This window comes from Vigna unguiculata, chromosome 6 (assembly GCF_037176805.1).
Source record: "Vigna unguiculata cultivar grain cowpea cultivar isolate G323 ecotype 2 chromosome 6, ASM3717680v1, whole genome shotgun sequence".
Taxonomy (NCBI): domain Eukaryota; kingdom Viridiplantae; phylum Streptophyta; class Magnoliopsida; order Fabales; family Fabaceae; genus Vigna; species Vigna unguiculata.
This window is the reverse complement of record NC_140797.1, coordinates 3,922,162-3,946,803: the sequence shown is the minus strand read 5'-3', so window position 1 is coordinate 3,946,803 and position 24,642 is coordinate 3,922,162. Positions and strand designations below refer to the sequence as shown.

The 24,642-nt window shown below is 35.6% G+C and overlaps 1 protein-coding gene across 2 annotated transcripts; it reads left to right on the top strand.

Moving 5' to 3' along the window:
• Window positions 1-6,342: 6,342 nt before the first annotated feature.
• Window positions 6,343-22,640, top strand: LOC114188204 (uncharacterized). 2 transcript variants are annotated; one of them, XM_028076764.2, is made up of 8 exons: window positions 6,343-6,586; window positions 6,914-7,365; window positions 7,545-7,716; window positions 9,195-9,498; window positions 10,216-10,288; window positions 21,741-21,831; window positions 21,937-22,016; window positions 22,172-22,640. In XM_028076764.2, the coding sequence occupies exons 2-8, from the start codon at window positions 7,075-7,077 to the stop codon at window positions 22,382-22,384; spliced, it is 1,224 nt and encodes a 407-aa protein (XP_027932565.1). In that variant the 5' UTR covers window positions 6,343-6,586; window positions 6,914-7,074; the 3' UTR covers window positions 22,385-22,640. The 2 variants fall into 2 exon arrangements, with proteins under 2 accessions (XP_027932565.1, XP_027932564.1); XM_028076763.2 differs by having other exon boundaries at window positions 6,868-7,365.
• Window positions 22,641-24,642: the final 2,002 nt, after the last annotated feature.

The window sequence follows — 24,642 nt, the reverse complement described above, 5'->3', positions numbered from 1 at the left end:
GTCAAGACCACCTATGCAACGACTGCAAATTCGTAGTCAATTCATTATCTAATCTTCAGGCCATGATTTTTTTACTTTAGGCCATGGTTTTTTGTGCATTGCTTAAAGTCATTTTTGCTATAGTGTCAATTAAGCACTACACTTAACCTACATGCAACCCAATCATGTGTAGTAATCCTAATGCATGACTCAAACTAAATGAAACTGAAATTAAAGAATCATATGTAGAAAATCAAAATTTGGATGAATGCTTTTGAGTGTGCATGTATGAAATGTGTAAGACAGCTTCACATATAACAATGGAATGGATGAAACCATGATGTGATGATGTAGTTGCACCCATGGGTTGGAACAAGTCAGATATGTTGTGTCTTGTGCTTCTTCAAGTTCTTAAATTTGTTACAAGGAGTACCACAAATATAGTTTTTCTTTTTTATTTTGTGATTTATTAAATGTATATATTAATCATTATTAATTTTAATTTACTTTCAAAGTTGAATTACAAAAAAACCAATCAATATTTATTTTATTTTCAATTATTTTTAATTTAATTCATTATTTTAAACTTAAATGCAGAACCATAATATAAATGTATTGTTAATGAATTGTGTTTTTTCTTAAAAAGTTTAAAACTACCATAATTTTCTGATGTCAATTGTGTTATTTGTAACCAAATTATGACGGTAAACCATAAATATTTATTTATGAAAATAAATAAAGTAGCACATGGTCCATTTAGATATTGTTTTTAGAAAAATATAATTTAGAAAACAAATTCAAAAATTAATATTAATAATATATTAGCCAATGGTAATAAAACACATTTTTTTTGTGTTTTATTACTATTGACTAATATATTATTAACCAAAAGTTATTAACCAAAATTTTTGTCCTTTCTCTTTTTAATTTAATTTAATTCAACTTAAGGCGACAAACTCTTACTTTTTTTTTCATATTGCTTTACTTTTTACTCCTCTAAACCAATTTATATTCCTAATTTCACCAAATCATTTTCTTTTAGGATTTTATATTACTTCACTTATAAAAGAAAAAAAAAACTAATGTTATTATGAGACTAGATAAACTTCTTTAAGATAGCTTTCAACTTTTCACGCATATTCCATACTATTTGTAACATCCCAATTTCACCAACTTAAAATTAATAAACTAGGATGTTTCATCATAATATTCAAAACATATATCCATTGTATAAAATATATTATTACAATCTTACAAAAGATAGGACCATAAAATATATCATTTATACAAACCAGCTAAAACCAATCAAGCTCTATACACACGTTAACCAATTACTAAAACTCCAAAAAACCTTCCACTAACCTAATAGATGGTTTCTCATTCTCCAAAGGTCTCTCTAAACCAGCAACCTCATCTGCTCTGACCGAATAGGTGATCATCGCAAAAGAAAGACAAACAACAAAAGACCCAGAGTTCAAGGGTAAGCTAGTTTATAAAAGAAACAATCATATAACAGATAAACTTGTTACATTATAAAATAGCATATTTCAAGCATTCATAAAAAGAAATACCAAACATATAATTGCATACTCTCTAGACTCAATTATCCGGATTTATGCATTGACTCAGACATAAAAGCTATGCACCTATCATAAAAGTGGATTGTGGTAAAGGCCCTGGCTCCACTTAGCCAAATGAAAAGTGGATTGCGGCAAAGGCCCTGGCTCCACTAGGTCTAATCAACATGAATCAATTTCTTCTGGACAGAGTAAATTACTTATGGCATCGCCAAATTAGTGATCTCACCCCTAATCCCGCCATAAGAACCTCCTTCAACTCTCACCACCTAGGCCACGATACTCTATATGAGTTTGTAAGCCTAATATAGTATAGGATAGCTTCTAACCAACACATATCCCTAGCCAATGCATAACAACCTACTAGTGAGGACTGCACTTTTTCCTTAGAAGCACAACCCTTATGCAACAAACAATTCAAATCAACTTTCTCATTCCATTCCATTAAGATCCATTTTCACTCTCTTACCATCATCACATTTCCTTAGAATCCAACACTTTAAAACAAAGATGCAATCCAACTTTAACCATCTCATTCCACTGATTCTCTTTCATACTTATAACCTCATCACTTCTCCATAAAACATACCCATCAATCATACACAACTCATTAATCATATTCATATATCATATTTCATAATTTCATGTCATAAGCACTATATAACATAAATGTTCAAGAACAACTAGTAAAACTTCATAAACACAAAGGAAAACATAAACGTCACACATGATAGAGGGGAGATGACAATTCATGTTAAAGGTGAAGAAACAAACAAAAGGTTCCACAAGTAACCTAGGGATTTTCCCACAACCCATGGATTTGGCTCCAGGATGCAGAATTCACACCAACGTATTCTACAGGTAACCAGTGGATATCTCCACAACCTGTGGATTCAACTATGAGAAGTATAATTCAAACAGTGAATTCCGCAGGTAACCAATGGATATTTCCATAACTTGTGGATTCAGCTACAAGAAGTATATATCAAACTATACAAGCAAAAAAACCATACTCATCACAGATTAAATTCATCAACATGCAATCATTAATTTATAAAAACACTACAAAGGAAAATAATACTAGCTTCCCTTACCTGACAAAGCGGCTAAATCAGCCCAAACAACTCAACACACTTAAGGAACACCAAAACACCTTTTGCTCCACAGGAAGCTCTATCTATACCTAGGAACAACACAAGAACGATCAGGACCTACTATTATGATCACTGACCAACAAAAACTCATATTGATGATTAAAACGTCACATGCAACAAAAGTAGGGTCACATGCAAGCCAGAATAGAGAAGACCCACAAGAAAACAAGCAGAAGTTCAACTTACACGTTTGAAGAAACTGATCGGATAGAAAGGAAGAGCTCGCCAAGAGGATCACCATAGCGGTCTTCAATCTTCAAACAGATGAACAAGAGGTGAGAACTTCTAGAGGGAACTCAGAGAACTCTAAAAAAGTGGTTTCTAGAGAGATGGTGTGTTTTTAAAATAATGAAATTCGTTTATAACAAAACTATTTATACTAAAACCTTTTAATATTAAAATAATCGAGTGTCACTATTTTTAAACACTATCAATTCTAAAATGCCAATTTCTAGGATTTTACATTCTCCTCAACAAGAAAAATTTTCGTCCACGAAAATTCGCTCATTGGGTAGAAGGAAAACTATGCTCTCCTCATTTTGTCTTACCACAACCACCTAGACTTGTCTGACTTATCAACCTCAACACATTAACTAACTAGAAACCTTGCCTCTATGCTATGTGGTATGGTGCTCAATAGTGTAGATTGGTCTATTCACTACTCTCAAAGAAACTTTTCAACTTCAAACCTAAAGCTTGAAGGATCCTTTACGTCCAACCAACCAATTTGTATCTGATATGCCGACTCACCTTCCATATGCTCTCCATTGCCTCTTGTAGGTTTTTACCAAAATCTGAAGATATCCTTAGTCTCAATCTAAAACATATTTGTTATCACCTCACACCATCTGATTCCCTCCTTTAAGGACCACTCAACTGGCTTGACCACACACGACTCCTGACATACCAACAAGAAGTTAGCACTCTTGGTCACCCTATCCACCATAATCCTCACGACATCATGCTTCTTTTACTGACTTTGACCAGTAAGTAACAGAGTCCATAACAATGTTATCCCACTTCCAGACTGGACCCTTCAACTATTGTAATGTCAACACCAAATTTTGGCATGCAATCAACACCTCTTAATATTCTAACTAGTAACATTCCTCCATCATACCCGTAGAATCACATCTTTTCTTGACTTGAAATTTCTAGTTTGATCAATACCTAGTAGCTTTGTGGTACATCTCAAACTAGGATTGTCTGATTTGCCTTTTTCCCAACCATTTTGAGAAACCCACTAGTTTTAGTCAAATGACTACACTAATGCAATCTCCACACAACTTCACTTCCCAGCTCAGACTCTCATACTTCTCCACCAATTCTTGCTCTTACCTCGTCAAACCAAGAACTTGAACCCTTTTTTTCATTTAAGCTTTCACTATCATATTCTTGCTTCTAGGTTGACACTCCAATTTGAAACCACAACCCAATTCATCTCCTTCTTCTCCTGTCCAACTTCTTCTATGCAACACCACACTTCTAGCTATTGATGATCACTAAACACTGTTAATCAATCCTCATAAGAAAGACATCTTTTGTTATTCTTGAGAACTTGTTGCTGCATCAACTACCAGGTCATTAGCAAGATAGCTCTTCTCTTGCAACTCCTACCATTGATATGAACAACTCACCACTATATTGCTGCACTACTCTGATCCATACATAAACCCACAGTAATGAGATTTGAAGACAACCAATTCACCTTTAAAGACATCCCATCTTTACATGTCTCATTATCAGCATCATCCTGCAATTCAGGATCAACTTCCTTATCACTTCCATCCCGTTGTTCATAGTCAACTACCTTATCACCTCTATCCTATAATTCAGGGCTGACGAACCACATCATCCCCAATACCCTAAAAAACCACCTTATTGTCACCTACACAAGCACTATCACAATCCCTCTGCCCTTGCACCTTAACATTTCCATTCTCAGGTTGTATATTGTCATCAGCTAAGGGGTAATATTCCAAGAAATTATTTACTGCTTCAGCTTCAAAAATTGTGTGTACTATAAACAAGTGCACATCCTCATTTCTTCTTGCTATATTTACCATGTGCAATGCTCCTTTATCATCACACAACAACTTCAACTTTTTGTCTAAGACTAACCCTTTCCTAACTTTGTACCATAATTCCTTTAAAAGATGATAACCTATCTTTTTAAGTTTCCCTGTAATCTCAAAATAACTCAACCAATATGGGTCACATATCCATGTAGTTGTTTCCACATAAGGATAAATCAAGCTACCATTGTCTATAAAGTGACCACCATGATGAAACACATCTTCAAAAGAATCATCAGACATGACAACCTATATAGTAAAACCACTTACCCTGTCAAATACAAATGCCCAAAAAAATGCCACAAATTACATCCCATACCCAAAATAAACAGTAAAAGGTCATCCCTGTTAAAGGGTACCACAACACATTGACCCACCGCATACACAACAGACAAATATACTTTATAGAACCCCAGAACATTTATCAAATAAATCATAACTTTGAAACACACAATGAAACCCCCACAACATTTATGTAATAGAATACAAACCCTAAAACGAAAGTACAACTTCGAAAAACAATAAAATCACCAGGCATTCATCAAATAAAATACACATGATTCATCTACAGGAAAGAAAACTCACCTTCCATGACTGCCAAAGCTTCTTCTTCCACTACAATGAACGGAAACCTCACATTTGCTTCTTCTTGAATCACAAATGTCCCAACTTCGTCCTCTCTAATGAACGGACGCAAATGTCCTTCCTTTTTCTTCGATCAACAAACACATCGTCTCCTTCTCCACCACGAACCCTAATTCCCAAATCCAGCTTCATATTTCATTCCCTTTGCTTCAATTTTTTTTTTCAAATTCTGTAATAACACGGTTTTTTTACTTCACAAATTCTTTTTACAATAAATCCACGTGCACAACCCACATTTCTGCCAAGTTTCTGATGCACAATGCTACCTTAACACTACACAAACAATGTTTACTGGGATTTAACGGCAGGTACTAAAGTGAACCCCTTTAAAAAATTCGAGTACCAAATTGAACATTCTAAAAATTCAGATTCCAAATTAAACAAACCCAAAAAATTAAGGTACCAAATCAATAATTATACCTTAAATCAATGTTAACTCCGATTCCCTTTAGCTGCGATGCAAATATGATCAAATAGAAAGAAATGTTAAATCAATAAAAACAAACACGGCTTTAATCTTAAAATAAATTCAGACTAAAATACTAGTTATTTATTTATTTTTTATTTTACATATGAACTTATTTTTATTAATGAATATTACATTAAATTATTATATTTTATTTAAATTTTTATATGTACTTTTAATATTAAGAATTTATAAATTTATGTTTTAGTATTAAAATAGTTTTATTAATACTTGAAATGATTATATTTGGAAGAAGTAGTTTAATCTGTTTAACAAGAGGTTGGAGTTTGAAAAAATTGAGAGTGATAATGGAGATAGCGGAAGTGGAAGTGTGATAAAAGTGACAAATGACAAGTTGGCGGGTGATAATAATGGCCGTGCCAATTCTAAAAAGCTAATTCTCAAAATATCATAATTTCAATTATTTTAATATTCTCAAACCTTTAGTTAGCACATTGTTCATGCTACCCATCATTCCTTTCTCTTTCCTCTTCTTTCACTGCTCACACCATTATTCTATTTTGTTGCATCTGAGGGGGGTGATGGTATCATTGTTGATGACTTCAGTTTTGCCCCTTCTTCTAAGAACTACAATTTTCCTTTTCTCAGAATCTGTCTTTGATGGACAAGGCAGCTGCTGAACTTCAACGTGAGGCAGCAGATCCTGCTATTCTTCTCCACCATCATCAGGTGATTTTGCCAAACCCCCCTTGTTGAAATCCTCAATGGTGAAAACTGAAACCCCTTTTTACTTGTGCCATGATTGCTCTTCACACTAAAAATGGGTTTCATTTGGTTTGAGCCATAAAGGGACCAAGATAGTGCAAAGTTCATTTTTTTACCATATGGATAAAGAAGAATTTTGCCTTTTCTTTTCCCCTTCTTCGGAAAAAGGAAAACTTTAACTTCATTATGTGTGTGTTTGTGTGTTAGTTTACAGTGAAATAGTTTTGATGCCCTATTTTTTTTAGTGTTGTGCTGGAAATGGGATAGGTGACAGTACCTCCTTGATTCCAGAGTCCAGAAGACCACACCTCTCCTCTCTGCAAATACCAGCAAGGTCAGTGGAAAATACATTATCCTCTTTCACAAAGACAGATGGTTCTACATTGATATCAAGTCCTGGTTCCAGTAGAGGACTTCCCCCAAGGCCAAATTCAGCCAGAGTCAAGTCCACTATGAAAAGTTTGCTCTCTGAGAGGAGCTTTAGGGCTAAGAATGGTTCACAAGATACTGAAAGGACGGTTCTTATTGTTCCTGATAACTTACCATCAGATTGTCCTCTGGCTAAGCCTTCAACATCTAAGCCTTCTACTTCTAAGCCTTCAACTTCAAGGTCCCTTTCTCTTAACAAGATTCTGTTCGCTTCATCATCCAAAGCCGCACATTCATTGCCAGTTACTCCAACTGCAAATTCAGGTGCAGAGATTGTACAAGGAAGACATCCAGGGTGTGATTCTGATTTAAGTGTATGATTCTTCTGTTCTCATTCTTGTTTCATGCCGTCAAAACAAATACTTTTATACCAATCTAAATAATGTGGGTGTTATTAATTCATAGGCAAAGCTTTTCTACATTTTTTTCCGTATAAATGGTATTTGATACTTCAGATATGCTGCATTCATGATGAATTTTTCATTCTGTACAGAAAAGGGAAGTAAATCAGCACATTACTCGATCGGTTTCCGTTCCTGTTAATATCAAAGCCGCTAATTTAAGACGTACAGATTCTAGAAGGTTGGTTCGTGTAATTTCGGCAAGATCACTTCTAACAACTGCTGAAGGCATCTCAACTCAGAATGCTTCGGGATCAGAGATTGGTAATCTTCATAGTATATGGATTGTATATTATATTTTTTCTAGGTATCTCAATTAGTTTTTTTTTTTTTTTTTTTCAAATATGAGACACTGAGCCATAAAAGATTAGCAATGTGATCCTTAGAGGAAGGAAAAGATAGGAGTAATAATTTAATTTTAGAGTCTTAGTAGAACATTGAGTGAGTACTCTCTGCTTTTGAAGTGAAAGTGAGGTAGATTCTCAAGAAAGTGTCTATGCTTACATTTATCAAGTGATCCAAGCAGCAGATAGTCGTTCCTTCAAGTTTTGTTTAATATATGATCTTGACGATGATAATGCTTCCCCCCCTTTCATAGAAAAGGAGCGTTAGAACTTGAGAAATAGCAGATTTGGATGGTATCTAGTTTAGGGTGGATGCATCTGAGTTGACTACTGAATAATGAATCTCAAATTGAAATATTGTTCTGGAATTTATTGTTGTAATTTCTGACCAATTTATTATCTAAAATCTAAATGATTGTTGTGGATGACTGTAATTGCCAGAAAAAAATCAAAGCAGAAACAGTTGTTTGAAATCATGACATTCCCTGCAGTAGTAACTTGCCACCATTTTCAGGCTTTGTATTGAATATCCCTTTTACATATCTTGAATTTATTTATTAGCTCTCCACTCTTTCTCGAAATTCATACCAGATATGGCTTTCTCTGTGAGTTAAGGTCTGCATCACCTAAGAAAAATGGAAGTATTTTATACATGTAACAGTCTTACAAATATGGTATTAGTGTTTTAAATCATAAATGTGCCGTGTCTTCTGTTTGCAAATAATCCACATTCATCTTATTCCATAATGAGAAATAGAATTTGCAAAGAATTTGTTGAAGGTTTTAATTTTGCTAAATGTAATGGTGGAAGAAAGATAACTAGTAAATAGTAGTTCTATTCACTATTTATAGTATAACCACATCATAATACAAATTACAAAAGTTTCTTTATTCTAGAATACTCTATAATAACAACAGCAACAAAACCTAATTTCAGAATTCTCCTTTTCTGAAGCAAAGGTGTTTTAATGGTTTGTTGTAAAGTTTATTCTGTTTTCACGATTAAACTTGTTGAATAATTTTTATATTCTTTTTCTAACTCTTGTTTGGGTGAAACTCGGCATTTTTTTGTAATGAAATAGTAACTTTGAATTTATTTTTTCAATTTCCCTATTTTTTTACCTTTGCCTTGTGTTCTCTGTTTCTGTGATCATGTGCCTCATTGTTCACATATTGCACACATGGATGTTGATTCATCTTGTCCGCATTATGTTCTAATATAAGATGGCATCAAACCATGCTATTTATATTTAGTTTTGATATCTTCAAAGATGCTGTATGAGCATTTCCTAGAGGTTTTATTTCTTTGCATTATTTGAACATTGCTTATGCATGAAAGGAGAATTGAAACTGTATACTATTTCCTAACCTAGTATTTTCTCACTGTTTCATTTCCAGTTGTTGAAGATACTTCTGAGGATATTCCAGAGGAAGATGCAGTTTGTAGGATTTGTTTGGTTGAGCTTGCAGAAGGAGGTAATACTCTTAGGATGGAGTGCAGTTGTAAAGGTGAGCTTGCACTTGCTCACCAAGACTGTGCAGTAAAGTGGTTTAGTATCAAAGGAAACAAAACCTGTGATGTCTGCAAGCAAGAAGTCCTTAACCTCCCCGTAACACTCTTGAAAATTTCTAATCCTCAAACTGTTGCTCCGCAGCCAATGAATGCAGCAGGACCACAGCAGAGAGAAGTGCCTTCTTATAGGTAAATTCAATTTCTTCAATGATACAGCAATTTTGTGTTCAATATCAAACCAACAAGTTAACATAGGAGAGACGTAAAATTATTGGACTCATTTTTTGGATCTTGTGATCTAGACTTAAAAATCATCTAGGACAATTAGTTCCAACAACAGTTTTCATTATTTTAATTTTTCTTTTGACACGAAGACCAGTTGTAGGGGGTTTTAGGTTTCATTAGCTGCAAGTTAATTACCTATTTAATGCTCAAAAAACTATTGTAGTTCATAATGAGAAACTGCTCCAAACTATGGTGAAATTCCAAGCTTCACCAAACGAGTTAGAAAGACTAATCCATATGTAATTGGCTTCTGGCCTGTGTTACAAACTCTTGAAGTTATGGGGAAAGCTGAATTGTATGTCTAAAGCAGGCCATAATATAAACTATTAAGCATAATTACAATAGTCATGATCTCCTAATAGGTTTCAATGGATGCACTAGTTATTTTTAAAGAAGGAAAATGCTCCAAACTATGGAGAAAGTCCCAAAACTCAACAACCAACCAAAAAGCTTACTTTGTATGTGGCTGCTGAGTTGTGTAATAAAATATGTGCAAGTTATGTCTGAATTTGAACAATGTCACACAGTTATCAGGAAACAATGCTTTGCCAGGTCTACAAAATTGTGATAATTCACTAGACAAGTTCCGACTTTCTATTCTAATCATAATGTACCATGCAGGATATGGCAGGATTTATCAGTACTTATCTTGGTCAGCATGCTTGCATACTTTTGTTTTCTTGAGGAACTACTGGTATGCTACTGATCTTGGTGACACTGGCAAAAATTGTTGGATGAGTTTTTGCTTGTATATTACAAATGAAGCTAACTGACGTAGCCATGTGTTGGCATTCTAATGTTATAAGATTTATTGGGAAAAAAATGGAAGTCTTTTATTGACTAGAGATAGTACTAGAAGACAATTTTTACTTTACAAGCCGATTTTGTAGGATTGTTTTAGGCCTAAATCACTTTGTAATTTGATAATAGAGTCTATTCTAGATTCACTAGAAAGGTCAGTCACCATGTTATACTCGTTCCGAAACAATAGTCCTGGACACATTGTTGGATCTATTTGGGAAAACCTAAGTCCCATAATGCTTAGAGGTTGTTAGATATTGTTTGATATTATTAAGATATTGTTAGATATTGATAACCACAATATCAAACAATATCTTCTATTTAATCTTTTTATTTTCAGTTACTCTTTTTACTTGTACCTCTCTCTATTATAAATAGATTACCCTATGTGTGGTTTATACACAAGGGAGATTAATCTCAATCCCTATTTTCTTTATTCTCAATAGAGGTAATACCAAAATATAGTATATAAATAGTCGTTATGCTCAATTCACAAGTTAGTTTTGTAAAGTTGAGTAGGTCTATACAATTTTGTAAGAAGCTTAAAATTGAATAATCGATCCAGAAAGGATGAAGGAGAAAGTTGCAAGCTATTTTAGGGTAAAACTTTATGGCTCTCTGGCCTTTTTTCATTAGTTATACAAAAATTAGATCCTTTACAAGCACAGGAAATTTGTCCTAAAGGGTAGTCTAAGTATCCTGGTAATTACTTGATAAAAATTACTCAGCTGGGCTAGATGGTCTGGTATAAGTCACCAACTTTTTGAAATACTGGCTTCACTATAAATTGTTTTCAAAATTAACATTTTTAGGAGTTTAAACTTTTTGAGAACACCAAACATGCAAATTACCCAAAGCTAGAAATTCTCAACATATCACTCATAATTTTAAGATATGTTTGACTATTTCATTATTAATTGGCCTGGAATTGGACCAATACATGTCAATCATTCTCCACGATCAATTTTTTCTGCTGTAGAGGCAAATTATTTTGCCTGTAACGGTTATAAAATGAATTAGGAAGTCAGCAGATTTATAGGTATAGCAGTGTGGCTACCGAGTTTTAATTGACACCCTACTACTGTAAAGACTGAAACAGGTCACCGTTGCCCTAATCTAACCCAACTAAGCATCAGGTAACTGTTTTCTACTCATGTTAATATTGTCAGAAACAAACAGAACCTGATTAACCCCAAACAGCACAGATATCTCTATAATTTCTCCGAGTGACCTTTGAGAGAACATTTTTGGCAAGAAGCTAAAAACAGGGAATCTCTAGATAGGACCTTAGCTGTGAACATTTTCAGTGATGACTGTGATGACCTATAATGAAAATAGAAACTGTGCAGAGAGAAATAGAAAGATTCAGATCGCTTTGAGTTGGATTGCACAAAAAGTTAGTAGGAGTAAATTTCATAGGTAAGGTCTCAACTGCTGTTTGGTACTGATGAGCATACACATAAAATTTTGGATGATACAAACAAATAGACACCACTTTTAAAAGGGAGAAAAAGGAAAACATAATACTTTTGGTAGTGAAATACGCTCTTCACATCAAGTTGAAAAACCTCCAATTGTATTGAGCAGTTGTAGCCAACATTACCCATATAGTATCAAGTCTTGCTACCTGAGCAAAGACCTCAATGTAATCAATTCCATGCCTTTGCCCATATCTTTTTGCCATGAGCCTTGCCTTGTATTTTTCTACCTGCCCATCTGCGTCCAGTTTAGTTAACACCCGTTTAACTCCTATTGGTTTGACTCCTTCCAGTAGCATAATGAGTTCCCAGATGTGATTTCTTTCAATTGCATCAATCTCTCGTCATTGCTTCTCTCCAGTGTTTACTCACCACAGTTTCTTAAAATGAGACTGGATCATGTTCGGTCATCATTAGCACTACATTCAAATTTTCTTCTTCAGACAAACTTTCTCCAACTTTCTCCAGTTTCATAATCTGCTATCCATCTTGGTGCTCTTCTTGTTCGTTCACCCTCCCTCGAGGTGAATCAGATGACCATGTTGTCCAGACTGACTGCATCACTATCACCAGCATCTTCTCCATAGTCATCAGCTCCTGGATTTTTCTCCTGCAGCTTCATCTTCAAAAATATCTCATTTTGCTGGTTTTTTATCCCAGTTTTACTCCAGTCCCAACATTCTTCTTCTTTAAACATCCCATCCTGTTGATGATGAGTGTTTTTGAAATAGGATCCGTTAAAAAGTGGACTTTATGTCTAACTCAATCTTACAAAACTTGCTTGTAAGGTGAGGTTTGCACCCACATATATACTATAAATTGGTCTTATCTCTAGTTGATGTGAAATTTTCAACATACTCCCTCACACCGAGGTATATACATCTCGTGCGTGGGATTAGACATTAATGAGTGATTCAATAACGGCTCAATAGCGGATGGAACATTAGACCCAATAGATTTCGCTAGATAGACTCTAACCCATTACTCTGATACCATGTTAAGAAGTGGACTTTAAGCCTAACTCAATCTCACAAAACTGGTTTGTAAGGTGAGGTTTGCATCCAAATATATACTCTTAATTAGTCTTATCTTTAGTCGATGTGAGACTTTCAACATTATCATATAATCTTCATGCCTTGGATTCATCACTGACTCTTAGGAAAACAAACTTTGACTTTTAGGAAAACAAACTTTTTGCTTTTATCATCTAGTTTAGTTCTCTTCTAGTACACATGTGCTAAGCATCTAAAAATTCTGAAATACTCCACGGTTGGTTTTGTACCACTCCATGCTTTTTCTGGAGTCCTGTTCTCTATTGCTGCTGTTGGAACATGTTGAACTTCTTCTCAACACATACTTTGAACTTCTTGAACATCGAAAGCATTTCTGATTTTTCATGTAAAAATATATCAAAGTTTTTTGAGTAAAATCATCAATAAAACAACTTAAGAAATATCTCACTGTTTGAAGCTGGTTGCATAGGACCAGCTATATCTGAATGTATCAGCTGAAGCAGTTGAGATGCTCTCCATGAACTTTTGCTTGGAAAGGGCCTTCTAGATTGCTTCCCAGTCAGGCATGGAATGCATTTTTTTGTGGATACTCCAACGCTGGTAAACCGAGTTACCATCTCCTTGCAAACTAGCATGTTTAGGGCCTTGGAGTTAAGATGTTCAAAGCGGCAGTGCCATATATAAGCTTCCCTTGTTGAGACAGTTTTTGTTTTAAAGCATTCAATCTGTTTTGGACTCACAGAGCCTGTCACACAGAACATTCTATTCCCACTCATCAGTTTTCATAATTAAACATTTATGGGGATGGAACACTTTGCAGCTGCCATCTGAAATCAGAATGGTTACTCTTGCAATTGTCTTATATAGAGCAAATTGTTCTTAAGTGCAGGAATATCGTAAACATCAGACAATACCAGAGTAACACCATTAATTTTCATCGTGACACTACCTTTAGCTACCTTCACTGTTTTGCAGTGTTCATCCTTTAGTCTCAAAAACCAATCTCCTCTTCATCTACTTCAGCATAGTTTGCTTTCTTTTCCCAGTCAGGGCATTCATACTGCAAATGCCCCAGTTTGTGACATCTGAAACACTCAATAGTGGCTTTATTTAAAAGCTGCCTCCCTCTCCCTCTGCCGCATCCCCTCTGAATGTGCCACGACGACCTCCGCTTGGTCGATCCCCTGGAGTGTTTTTTCTTATGTTGTCATCATGAGTGGCCTTCAACACATGCTCATCCTCTTGGAAACCTTGCATCTTTTGCTCGTGAACAACAAACTCCCATGCAGCTCATCAATGGTTAGAACATTGAGGTCATTGGACTACTCTACGGCACAAACTACATAATTGAATTTTTCTGTCAGTGATAGCAGTGTTTTGCTTACCACTCTTTCTCCATTGGATTTCATTTTGGTAACCATATCCATGTTCCGTCCCAAAAAGCTGTCAACTTTTTCTCCTTCCTTAATGGTCACTAACTCAAACTCTCTTTCGCAAGGCTTGAAGTTGTCCCCTTTGTACCCTTGTAGATCCTTGATATTTGTAGATCCTTGATATTTCTGTTTCATTGAATTCCAAATAGCTTTTGACGTCCCTTTGTCAAGAATTGTTTCCAGAATCTCCCTGCCTGAAATAAAATTTCTTGACCTGCTGATCCTTGAGCTTGGCCTCCTCCACAACTTTCTTATGAACTTCATTGCCTAGTCCCAATTCAATTACAAGTGTGGGAATGCCTTATTCCACCAGATACCATAACTCCTTGCTCCGAAGAAAGGTTTCCATGGTCATGGACCAAAAATCATAATGGCCATCAAATCTTGGAAGCGGGTCTGCCGCCTAAATCTCAGACTCTCGGGTTTCCTTCTTATTGTGTACGGAGTAAGAGTCTGCAAGCTATGTGGAACTCACTCACTCATTAGGTTATCGGGCCCCTTGCGGAGATCTGATACCACTTGTTAGATATTTTTTTGATGATTAGAAATATCTGCTGACAGAGGCATAGAGAGACAATTGAACATTCACGGTTCTATGATTCAATAATGGAAGCTGTTGAGAATAAAGAAGATAGGGATTGAGATTAATCTCCCTTGTGTATAAACCACACATAGGGTAATCTATTTATAATAGAGAGAGGTACAAGTAAAAAGAGTAACTGAAAATAAAAAGATTAAATAGAAGATATTGTTTGATATTGTGGTTATCAATATCTAACAATATCTTAATAATATCAAACTATATCTAACACTCCCCCTCAAGCTGGAGCATACAAATCGTATGTGCCAAGTTTGTTACAAATATAATCAATTCTAGGTCCCCGTAAAGACTTCGTAAAAATATCTGCTAACTGATCACTTGAGTTAACAAACTCAGTCTTGATGTCTCCAGACATAACCTTTTCCCGAACGAAATGACAATCAATCTCAATGTGTTTAGTCCTCTCATGAAAGACAGGATTAGAGCTAATATGAAGGGCAGCCTGATTGTCACATACAAGTGTCATTTGAGTAATATCTCCAAATTGTAACTCTTGAAGCAATTGCTTGAGCCAAACAAGTTCACAGGCAGCTGAGGCCATAGCTCTATATTCTGCTTCTGCACTAGATCTTGCTACAACACTCTGTTTCTTATTTTTCCACGAGATCAAGTTACCACCAATGGAGACACAATACCCAGATGTAGATCTTCTATCAGAAGGAGATCCTGCCCAATCAGCATCTGAATAGCAAACAACTCTTATATGGTTATTAGAACCATATAACAATCCTTTTCCAGGAGATTGTTTAATATACTTCAAGATGCGAATGACTGCATTCCAATGATCTTCACATGGAGAATTAAGAAATTGGCTTACCACACTGACTGCAAAGGAAATGTCAGGACGAGTAACGGTAAGATAATTCAATTTCCCAACCAATCGTCTATACTGCTCAGGATCAGATATAGGCTCCCCCTGATTTGGTAGAAGTTTAGTATTGGGATCCATGGGTGTATCAACAGACTTTGAACTCATCAATCCAGTTTCCTCCAGAATATCCATGGCATACTTTCTTTGAGATATAACAATACCATCATTGGACTGTGCCACCTCAATACCCAAGAAATATCTGAGTTTGCCAAGATCTTTGGTCTGAAAATGGTGACAGATATGTTGTTTCAACTGAGAGATGCCATGGTTGTTACTCCCTGTAAGAACGATGTCATCAACATATACTATCAAGTAAACACATCCAGCACTCGAGTGTTGATAAAAAACAGAATGATCTGTTTCACACCGAGTCATACCAAATTGTTGAACAACATTGCTAAACTTTCCAAACCAGGCCCTAGGAGATTGTTTTAGGCCATATAGTGATTTGCGAAGACGACATACCATCCCAGAAGACTCCCCCTGAGCAACAAACCCAGGAGGTTGCTCCATATAAATTTCCTCTTGCAAATCACCATTGAGGAAAGCATTCTTAACATCCAGTTGATAAAGAGGCCATTGTTTAAGAGCGGCCATGGCGATAAATAAACGAACAGAAGCCATCTTTGCCACGGGGGAAAAAGTATCTCCATAATCCAACCCAAAAATTTGAGTATAACCTTTGGCTACAAGACGAGCTTTGAGGCGATCAATAGTACCATCAGGTCCAACTTTGATAGCAAACACCCACCTGCAACCAACAACAGATTTCCCAGACGGCAACGGGACCAGTTCCCAAGTTCCACTATTATGAAGAGCACTTAATTCATCTGCCATGGCCTGATGCCAACCAGGATGGGCTAAAGCGTCACGGACAGTTTTTGGAATGGTCACAGAAGAAAGAGAGGAAAGACATGTATAAAAAGGTAATGACAAGCGATGATAACTCAAAGCAATATAATGGGGAGAGGGATTACGGGTAGAACGCATACCTTTTCGGAGGGCAATGGGAAGGTCAGACTCAGGTGTCAGAGCCGGAGGAGACAGAGTAGTTGGCACTGGAGTGGAGTCACATGGTGGTGGTTGTGATCGATTACGGCGACTATAAACCTGAAGAGGTGGTGGAGGAGCAGGTGACTGTGGAGCAGGAACCGAGGGTGAAGAAGACACAGTAAGAGGGTCACAAACAATAGGAACGTTAAAGGTATTAGAAGAGTTGTCAGGATTGGATGGAGTCAGAGGTGAAGATTGACTCTTAAAATAAAGGGAGAACTCATTAAAGGTGACATCTGCAGACACAAAATAACGGTTAAGAAAAGGAGAAAAACATTTGTATCCTCTTTGTGATCTTGTAAACCCTAAGAAAACACACTTATGTGATCTAGGAGAAAGCTTGTCAAGACCAGGACTAAAATTATGAACAAAACATGTAGACCCGAAAACTCTTAAAGGTAAGGGATGAAGAGGTTCATGAGGGAATAAAATGGAGTGAGGTATGTTATTCTTTAAAACCGAAGAAGGCATACGATTAATGAGATAACAGGCAGTAAGAATGGCATCACCCCAGAAATGTTCAGGAACCTCGCCATGAATTAAAAGAGTGCGAGTGGTTTCCATAAGATGTCTATTTTTACGTTCAGCTACACCATTTTGTTGAGGGGTATAAGCACAAGAAGTTTGATGCAGAATACCGTGAGAAGCCATAAATTGTTTGAAAGAATGAGAAAGATATTCACGGCCATTATCACTACGCAAAACTCTAATAGAAACACCAAACTGAGTTTTAATTTCATTAAAAAAAGATTGAAAGATATGAAATAATTCCGAACGATGTTTCATTAGAAATAACCAAGTGCATCTAGAGTAATCATCAATGAAAGTAACAAAGTATTGAAAACCCAAAGTAGACTTAACGCGGCTAGGACCCCAAATGTCAGAGTGAACCAAGGCAAAAGGGGACGAAGCATCACGTGTGACACTACGAGGAAAAGAAGTACGAGTATGCTTGCCTAATTGACACGACTCACAATCCAAACGAGACAACTTGGACAAGGCAGGGACAAGCTGTTGTAACTTGGCAAGGCTTGGATGACCAAACTGAGCATGAATAAGAGAGGGAGACTCCATAACTGCACCAATGTGTGTAGAGGGACGAAGATGATAAAGACCATGAGACTCATATCCTTTGCCAATCACCTGTTTCGAACTCCGATCCTGTAAACAGACAGAATTGTTGGTAAAAGAAACAACACAATCAAGAGAATGAGTTAGGCGACTGATGGACAACAGGTTAAAAGGAGACCTAGGGATATAAAGAACATTATCAATGGTTAAAGAAGGAAAAAGTTTAACAGTGCCAACACCATGAGATGAGACTCTAGAACCATCAACGAGTGTAACAGAAGGTAAAGGATTAGTAGAGGATAAAGAAGAGAACAAAGATTTGTTACCAGTAATATGATCAGTGGCTCCTGAATCAAAAAACCAAGGACCAGGAGAAGAAGATTGAGTCAGACCAACAAAAGATGTACCTGTGTGAGCAACAGATGCAGTGGAACTAGAAAACTGTTGATCCTTATACCATTTGAGAAATTTGTTGTACATAACAAGTATATCGGATGAAACAGAAGAGAGTTCAGAACAGAAAGAGGCAGCGGAAGACGCCATAGAGGAACTGGAAGACACGCGGCTTCGAATGCGGCTTCGAATGGCGCGTGAGGGATGATCAAAACTGTATGGTCGCCGGTCGGAACTAACACTCCGGCGACGACAACGGTGGTGGCGACTTCGGCGGCGGCTCCGGCGACTACTCCGGCGGCGGCGGCGGCAGTAGCGCCGGCGGCTCCGGTGGCAGCAGCGGCGGTGGCGGCAGAGGTGGAGGTAGCGATAGCGGAAAAAAAAAAACCTTAAGCTCTAGATACCATGTTGAGAATAAAGAAGATAGGGATTGAGATTAATCTCCCTTGTGTATAAACCACATATAGGGTAATCTATTTATAATAGAGAGAGGTACAAGTAAAAAGAGTAACTAAAAATAAAAAGATTAAATAGAAGATATTGTTTGATATTGTGGTTATCAATATCTAACAATATCTTAATAATATCAAACTATATCTAACAGAAGCCAATAGGCTATATAAAGCCGTTTTACACAAGCAAATTGCACCAGATCACATTTACGTGAGTAGAATGTGATCCCTAAAATCTAGGAACTAAGATTTATTCTTCCTATAAAATAGGAACACAATTGCAAAACAAAATAAAAGAAACAAAAGAGAAATTTAAATTGAAACACCTGACATTATATAGCCAATTACAAACCAAATATTAACAAACCAAACTAAATCTTAATCTAATCTAATCTTATCTAATATGCCATATTATCAAACTAAATCTTAGATACTCCAACTAACTAAAATAACAATTAACTTAACTCTAATTCACCAAATATAAAATTCCCTATCACTTCGCTAAATAAAAACAACTTCTTAATCTAAAATGTAATCTGAGTTTTGCATCATCATTAAAATCCCTATCTCCTCGTCATCTTCCTCTGTGAGAAGATTTTTGTCCTTTTTTTTCCGATTGACAATATTTTGCTATATGGCCGACCTTACCACAATTGTAGCAACTTGTCGATCTGCACTCTTTTGTGTAATGGCCGTACTTGCCACACTTGAAGCATTCCACTTATGACTTGGACCGATCTCCTTGGCCCCTTTCTTGATCACGACCATGTCAATTCTGTTGCCTGGTTTGATTTGTGCTCTCTTCAACATCATCTCTCTCACGTCCACCACGACCTTGTCCATCTCGACCTTGGTCACCTCGTCCTCTGCCACCTCGTCCTTTGCCTCCAAGACCTCGGCTTTGAGTATTCTGAGTTTCATTCAAATCAAGTTGCGCCTAGAGTGCTTGATCACGCGGTTTGTGCTTCTTCCCTCTCCTTTGTTCATGGGCCTCCAATGACCCTGCAAGTTCTTCCACTGAGAGAACTGACAGGTCCTTTCGACTCCTTGATGGCGCATATGATGCTCTCAAAATCATCTGTCAATGACCTCAAGATTTTCTCCACAACCCGACTTGCTGGCATTGACTCTCCATTCTTGCCAAGTTGGTTGGCCACCATCTCTACCCAAGTTATGTACTCGGTTGCCTGCTTTTGTCTTCCATCTTCAGTGCTTCAAACTCTCCTCTGGGAGCTTGAAGCCGGACTTATCTGACCCAGTCGTTCCCTCTGTATGCAACCTCTAGAATATCCTATGCTTCCTTTGAAGATGCAACGTTTGCAATCTTCTCGAAGCCTGACTCGTCCACAGCATTGTACAAAAAATACAAAGCTGACTTGTCTCTCACTCACATCTTCTTCAACACGGTAATTTGGGCCGCCATTTGATTTGCATCATCCGCTGGTTTTTGATACCTGGTCTCCACTATATCCCAAATATCTTGGGATCCCAGAAGGGTTTCATCTGCAAATACCAATTATCATAATTTGTTTTCTCGTCAATTGTGGCACTGTCACACCATTAACAACTTTAGCCATCTCCTTTTTTTTCTCCCAAAGCACTCAAGCACACACTTTTTTTTTTTCTCACACTGTTTCACTCTCCCTCCCATTTTTTTCTCATTCTCTCTGCTTTTTTTTTCACTCGGTACTTAGAGCATAAAGCTCTGATACCACTTTGTTGGAAAAAACTCACACACTAAAAGAAGCAGCAACGTAACTCACTATGGTATTTTTCATTGATGGAGAATGGGGCTATTATATAGCCAATTACAAACCAAACAAAATCTTAATCTAATCTAATCTTACCTAATATGGCATATTATCAAACTAAATCTTAGATACTCCAACTAACTAAAATAACAACTAACTTCAATTTAATTCACCAAATATAAAATTCCCTATCACTTTGCTAAATAAAAACAACTTCGTAATCTAAAACGTAATCTAAAGATTATCTAACAAAATTAAAGATTATCCAACATATTAGTCAAATCACTCATTAGTGAAATATGCCATGTCCCAGAAGCAGATTCTATTTCTTCGACACTTTAATACTTATGTTGGAATTATGGAATTTAGGAATGAGGAGAAAAAAAGAAGAAGAAACTTTCAATATTGTTATGTACTTTGATGCATTACATTAAGATGTCATGTGATAATAAAACCTAAAGCATTTACCCTATTTATACTAATAATCCTAACTAATTAAGTAGACAAGTCAAAAAGTAGATTGACTCTTATGATATAATTTGGGAAATATTGTCCATTTATGTAATCAGAGAAATTTTGCTCTCGTATTTTATTATAGGTAGATTGATTGTAATCCCTGAATTTATAGGGTATAAAGATGGAGAGGAAACAAGTGTTATCGATTGAGTGAGACCTATACATTGATAGGGGAAGTAGTTCCTTGTTACTTAAGCCCCTGTATAAAGATCAGTGAATTACCATAGTGATGAGTGTGAACTAACTAAACCTTTCAGTTGCAACTGACTAAGAAAAGAGGACAGCAAGAGTACAACTAACAAAAGAAAATACGTCTAAGGGAACTCAAGCATAATAATGGTAGGACAGATCACAAAGGATGGTACTATTCAGATACCATGTTAGAAATATGGTATTTTTATTGGAGTTAGATATTTTTTGAATATTTACTTTTGTGCTGTTATGTACTACAATAAGATGTAATGTGATGATTAAACGGTTGACCTATGTTTGTACTAGCAATCCTAACCAATTAAGGAAACAAATCATAAAATATTAGAAAAAAATGGAAAAAACTAAGAAAATAAGGAAACTAAATGTAAAGCATTATTTATTTCAATACTCTAAAGTATAATGTTCTATAGTCTTGCCCCATCCCCTTTATTTTCTTGTTTTCTCCAAACGTGTTTTGTTGGATGGAAATATGTCTGACTCAATATTTTTTATTGTACCAGGTTTCAGATATGGGCACTCATGCTCTTGCTATTTCATTGCCTTTCTCCTGTGTTTTAGGACTCCTTTCATCTATGATTGCTTCAACCATGGGTAAACTTGCTTCCTTTTATTTTCCTTAGCATATCAAAGTTATTTTTGTTCTCTTCATGTCGTGCTTTAACCATGGGTAAACACTCTTGAATGTTTCGGTTGCAGTGAACGGTAGTTACATGTGGGCCTATGCTTGCTTCCAGTTTGCAATTGTCATCCTGTTTGCTCATGTGTTTTATACCATAGTAAGAGTATTTGGTTTCTGACCTGTCTTAATCTTGCAGTACTCGTAATGTTTCTGCACCTTATTGAAATGTTTGTCCAAGTAGGACTTGTGTCATTTTGGTGCAGGTAAACAAAATTTAAAATATGTAACACACCCTTCTTTTTACTTTTGTAGCTTAATGTTAATGCCATTCTCTCAGTTCTTCTCTCCTCATTCACTGGATTTGGGATTTCAATCAGCTTGAATACTCTGGTAACGGAATATGTTAGATGGAGAATGAGAAGACTGATTCAATCTTCTACCACACAGCAACTGCGTCGTGATCATGCACACCACCACCAAGAACATCAAAGACTGCAAAGGCCACAGCATGAGCAGCACCAATGACGGTCCTTTGCAAATATGGAGAATTGTTTGCTTATAGCCTAGAAGCTACCAAGGTTTCGCTTTTCCACTTTGGTAATGAATGAATCTATCATGAGCAGTGTTTTGTAAACTTCGAATACATATGAAGATATGACTATTTCTTGAACAGGACATTTTTTCTCGTCCCAAATGAAAGTGTAAATTAAAGTGTTTCTTGTATTGTTAATGCTGAGACTTGCTAGACACTGAAAAATTAAATGCATTTTTTTTATCTCCATGCTTCATGGAATATAGTTTTTTTTTTTTTTTAATCTTTTTCTACCAGCAGCATTTTATGATATTATAATTATATAATTATATAATTATAATTTTATAAAATTATAGAATTACAATATTATATAAATATAAAATTATATTTATAAAATTATGAAGTTAAAAAATTTCAAAACCATAGAATCATAAAATAATAAAATTATAAAACTATAAAATTATAGAAATATAGAATTATATAATTATATAATTACACAATTATAAAATTAAAACAATTATAAACTATAATATTATAAAAAAAATTTATAGAATTACCAAATTATAAAATTATAAAATTATAAATTATAATATTATAAAGTTATTATTATAAAATTATAGAATTATAAAGTAATACAACTAATTATACATATGACGAGAATTATGATTCAATAGATTATATAATTGTAATAAGATCTCCATTTAAAGTTTGCAAACTTAAGATAGATTTAAAACTTAATTTAAGTCTAAAAATAAATTCAAAATGACGATTCAATTGAAGGCCCAATTTTTCCACTGCTCTCCGCCACACTTCAAGGCTTTAGATATTTTGTAACAATATTATTAGAAATCAAGGATTTCCAGAAATTACAGTTAGCTAACTTGGTTAACATTTGTTTCTTTCTTTTTTTATTATTATATAGGCTTTATTTTAGTTGGTTTTCGATTTATTTTTGTACTATATAGTATTAAATGCTTTTAGATCATGCAAATTTCAACTTTTTTTTTTAAATTGAAAACTAATTTTATTTAATATGATTGTTCAAATTTCTACATCAAATTTGTATTTTGGTTACAAAATCTTCAACCACTTCACAGTTATTTCACACAATACCAGAAAACTTGCGTGATCTAAAAGACATAAGAGTCAGCCAACAAAAAAGAGAACAAAAAGGGAAATGTAAGAGCTTTAGAGAGAAAAGAATACAGAATTAAAAGGTCTAAATTAAACTACAAAACTGATACAAGTACAAGGGTACATATATAACAAGAAAAGAGAGAAACAGAAAAGGGGCGTTGGGCGTAGAAGCGGAGAAAGTTATCAACCCCTTAAGCTGGGGATAGATATTCTTCATTCCTAGCTTGAAGAGATGGACGTTAATAAGGTTGGTGGTAAGGGCTTAGTAAATAAGTCAGCAAGTTGTAGAGATGAAGTGATTGGAAGGATCTTGATAAATCCGATAGTGACTTCTTCACGAACAATATGAATGTCAATATGTGTTTGGTGCGATCATGGAAGACCTAATAGGAAGCAATTTGTATGGCATATTGACTGTCGCAGTATAATAGAGCTGGTTGGTTGAAGGAACCATGGAGATCTTGAAAAAGTTATGTTAACCATTGGACTTCATATGTGGTAGATGCAAGAGCATGATATTTTGCTTCAGATGAACTTCGGATATAGTTTGTTGTTTCTTTTAGTTCCAAGAGATCAGAGAGTTGACAAAGTAGATAGAAAAACCTGTGATAGACTTTCGTGTAGTAGGACATGAGGCTTGATCAGAATTGACATAAGCCTTTAGTTGATGAATGTTGGAATTGGAGAAGAAAACGTCATTGCCTAGAGAACCTTTTAAGTAACGAAGAATACGAGTAGTAGCTTGTTGGTGAACATCACTCGGTGCAGATACAAACTAATTGAGATGATTTACAACAAAAGAGATATCGGGACGAATGTTGGTAAGGTATATTAGGCGGCTAATGAGTGTACGTTAAGATGAGGAATCATCATCATTGAGAGGGGTGGAGGGTGATGTAGATGACCAAGAGGAGTGAACCATGGGGGTGATAGCAGGGGAACAATCAAACATTCCTATCTCTAGGATAAGATCGAGGGTATATTTTTGTTGACAAAGATGGATAGTAGTGTTTGTTGCGTGCCACTTCATTGCCTGGAAGTATGTGAGTCTCCAAGTTTTTTTTTTTTTATGCGGAATTTGTTGTCAAGAATATTGGTTATATGATGGATCTCA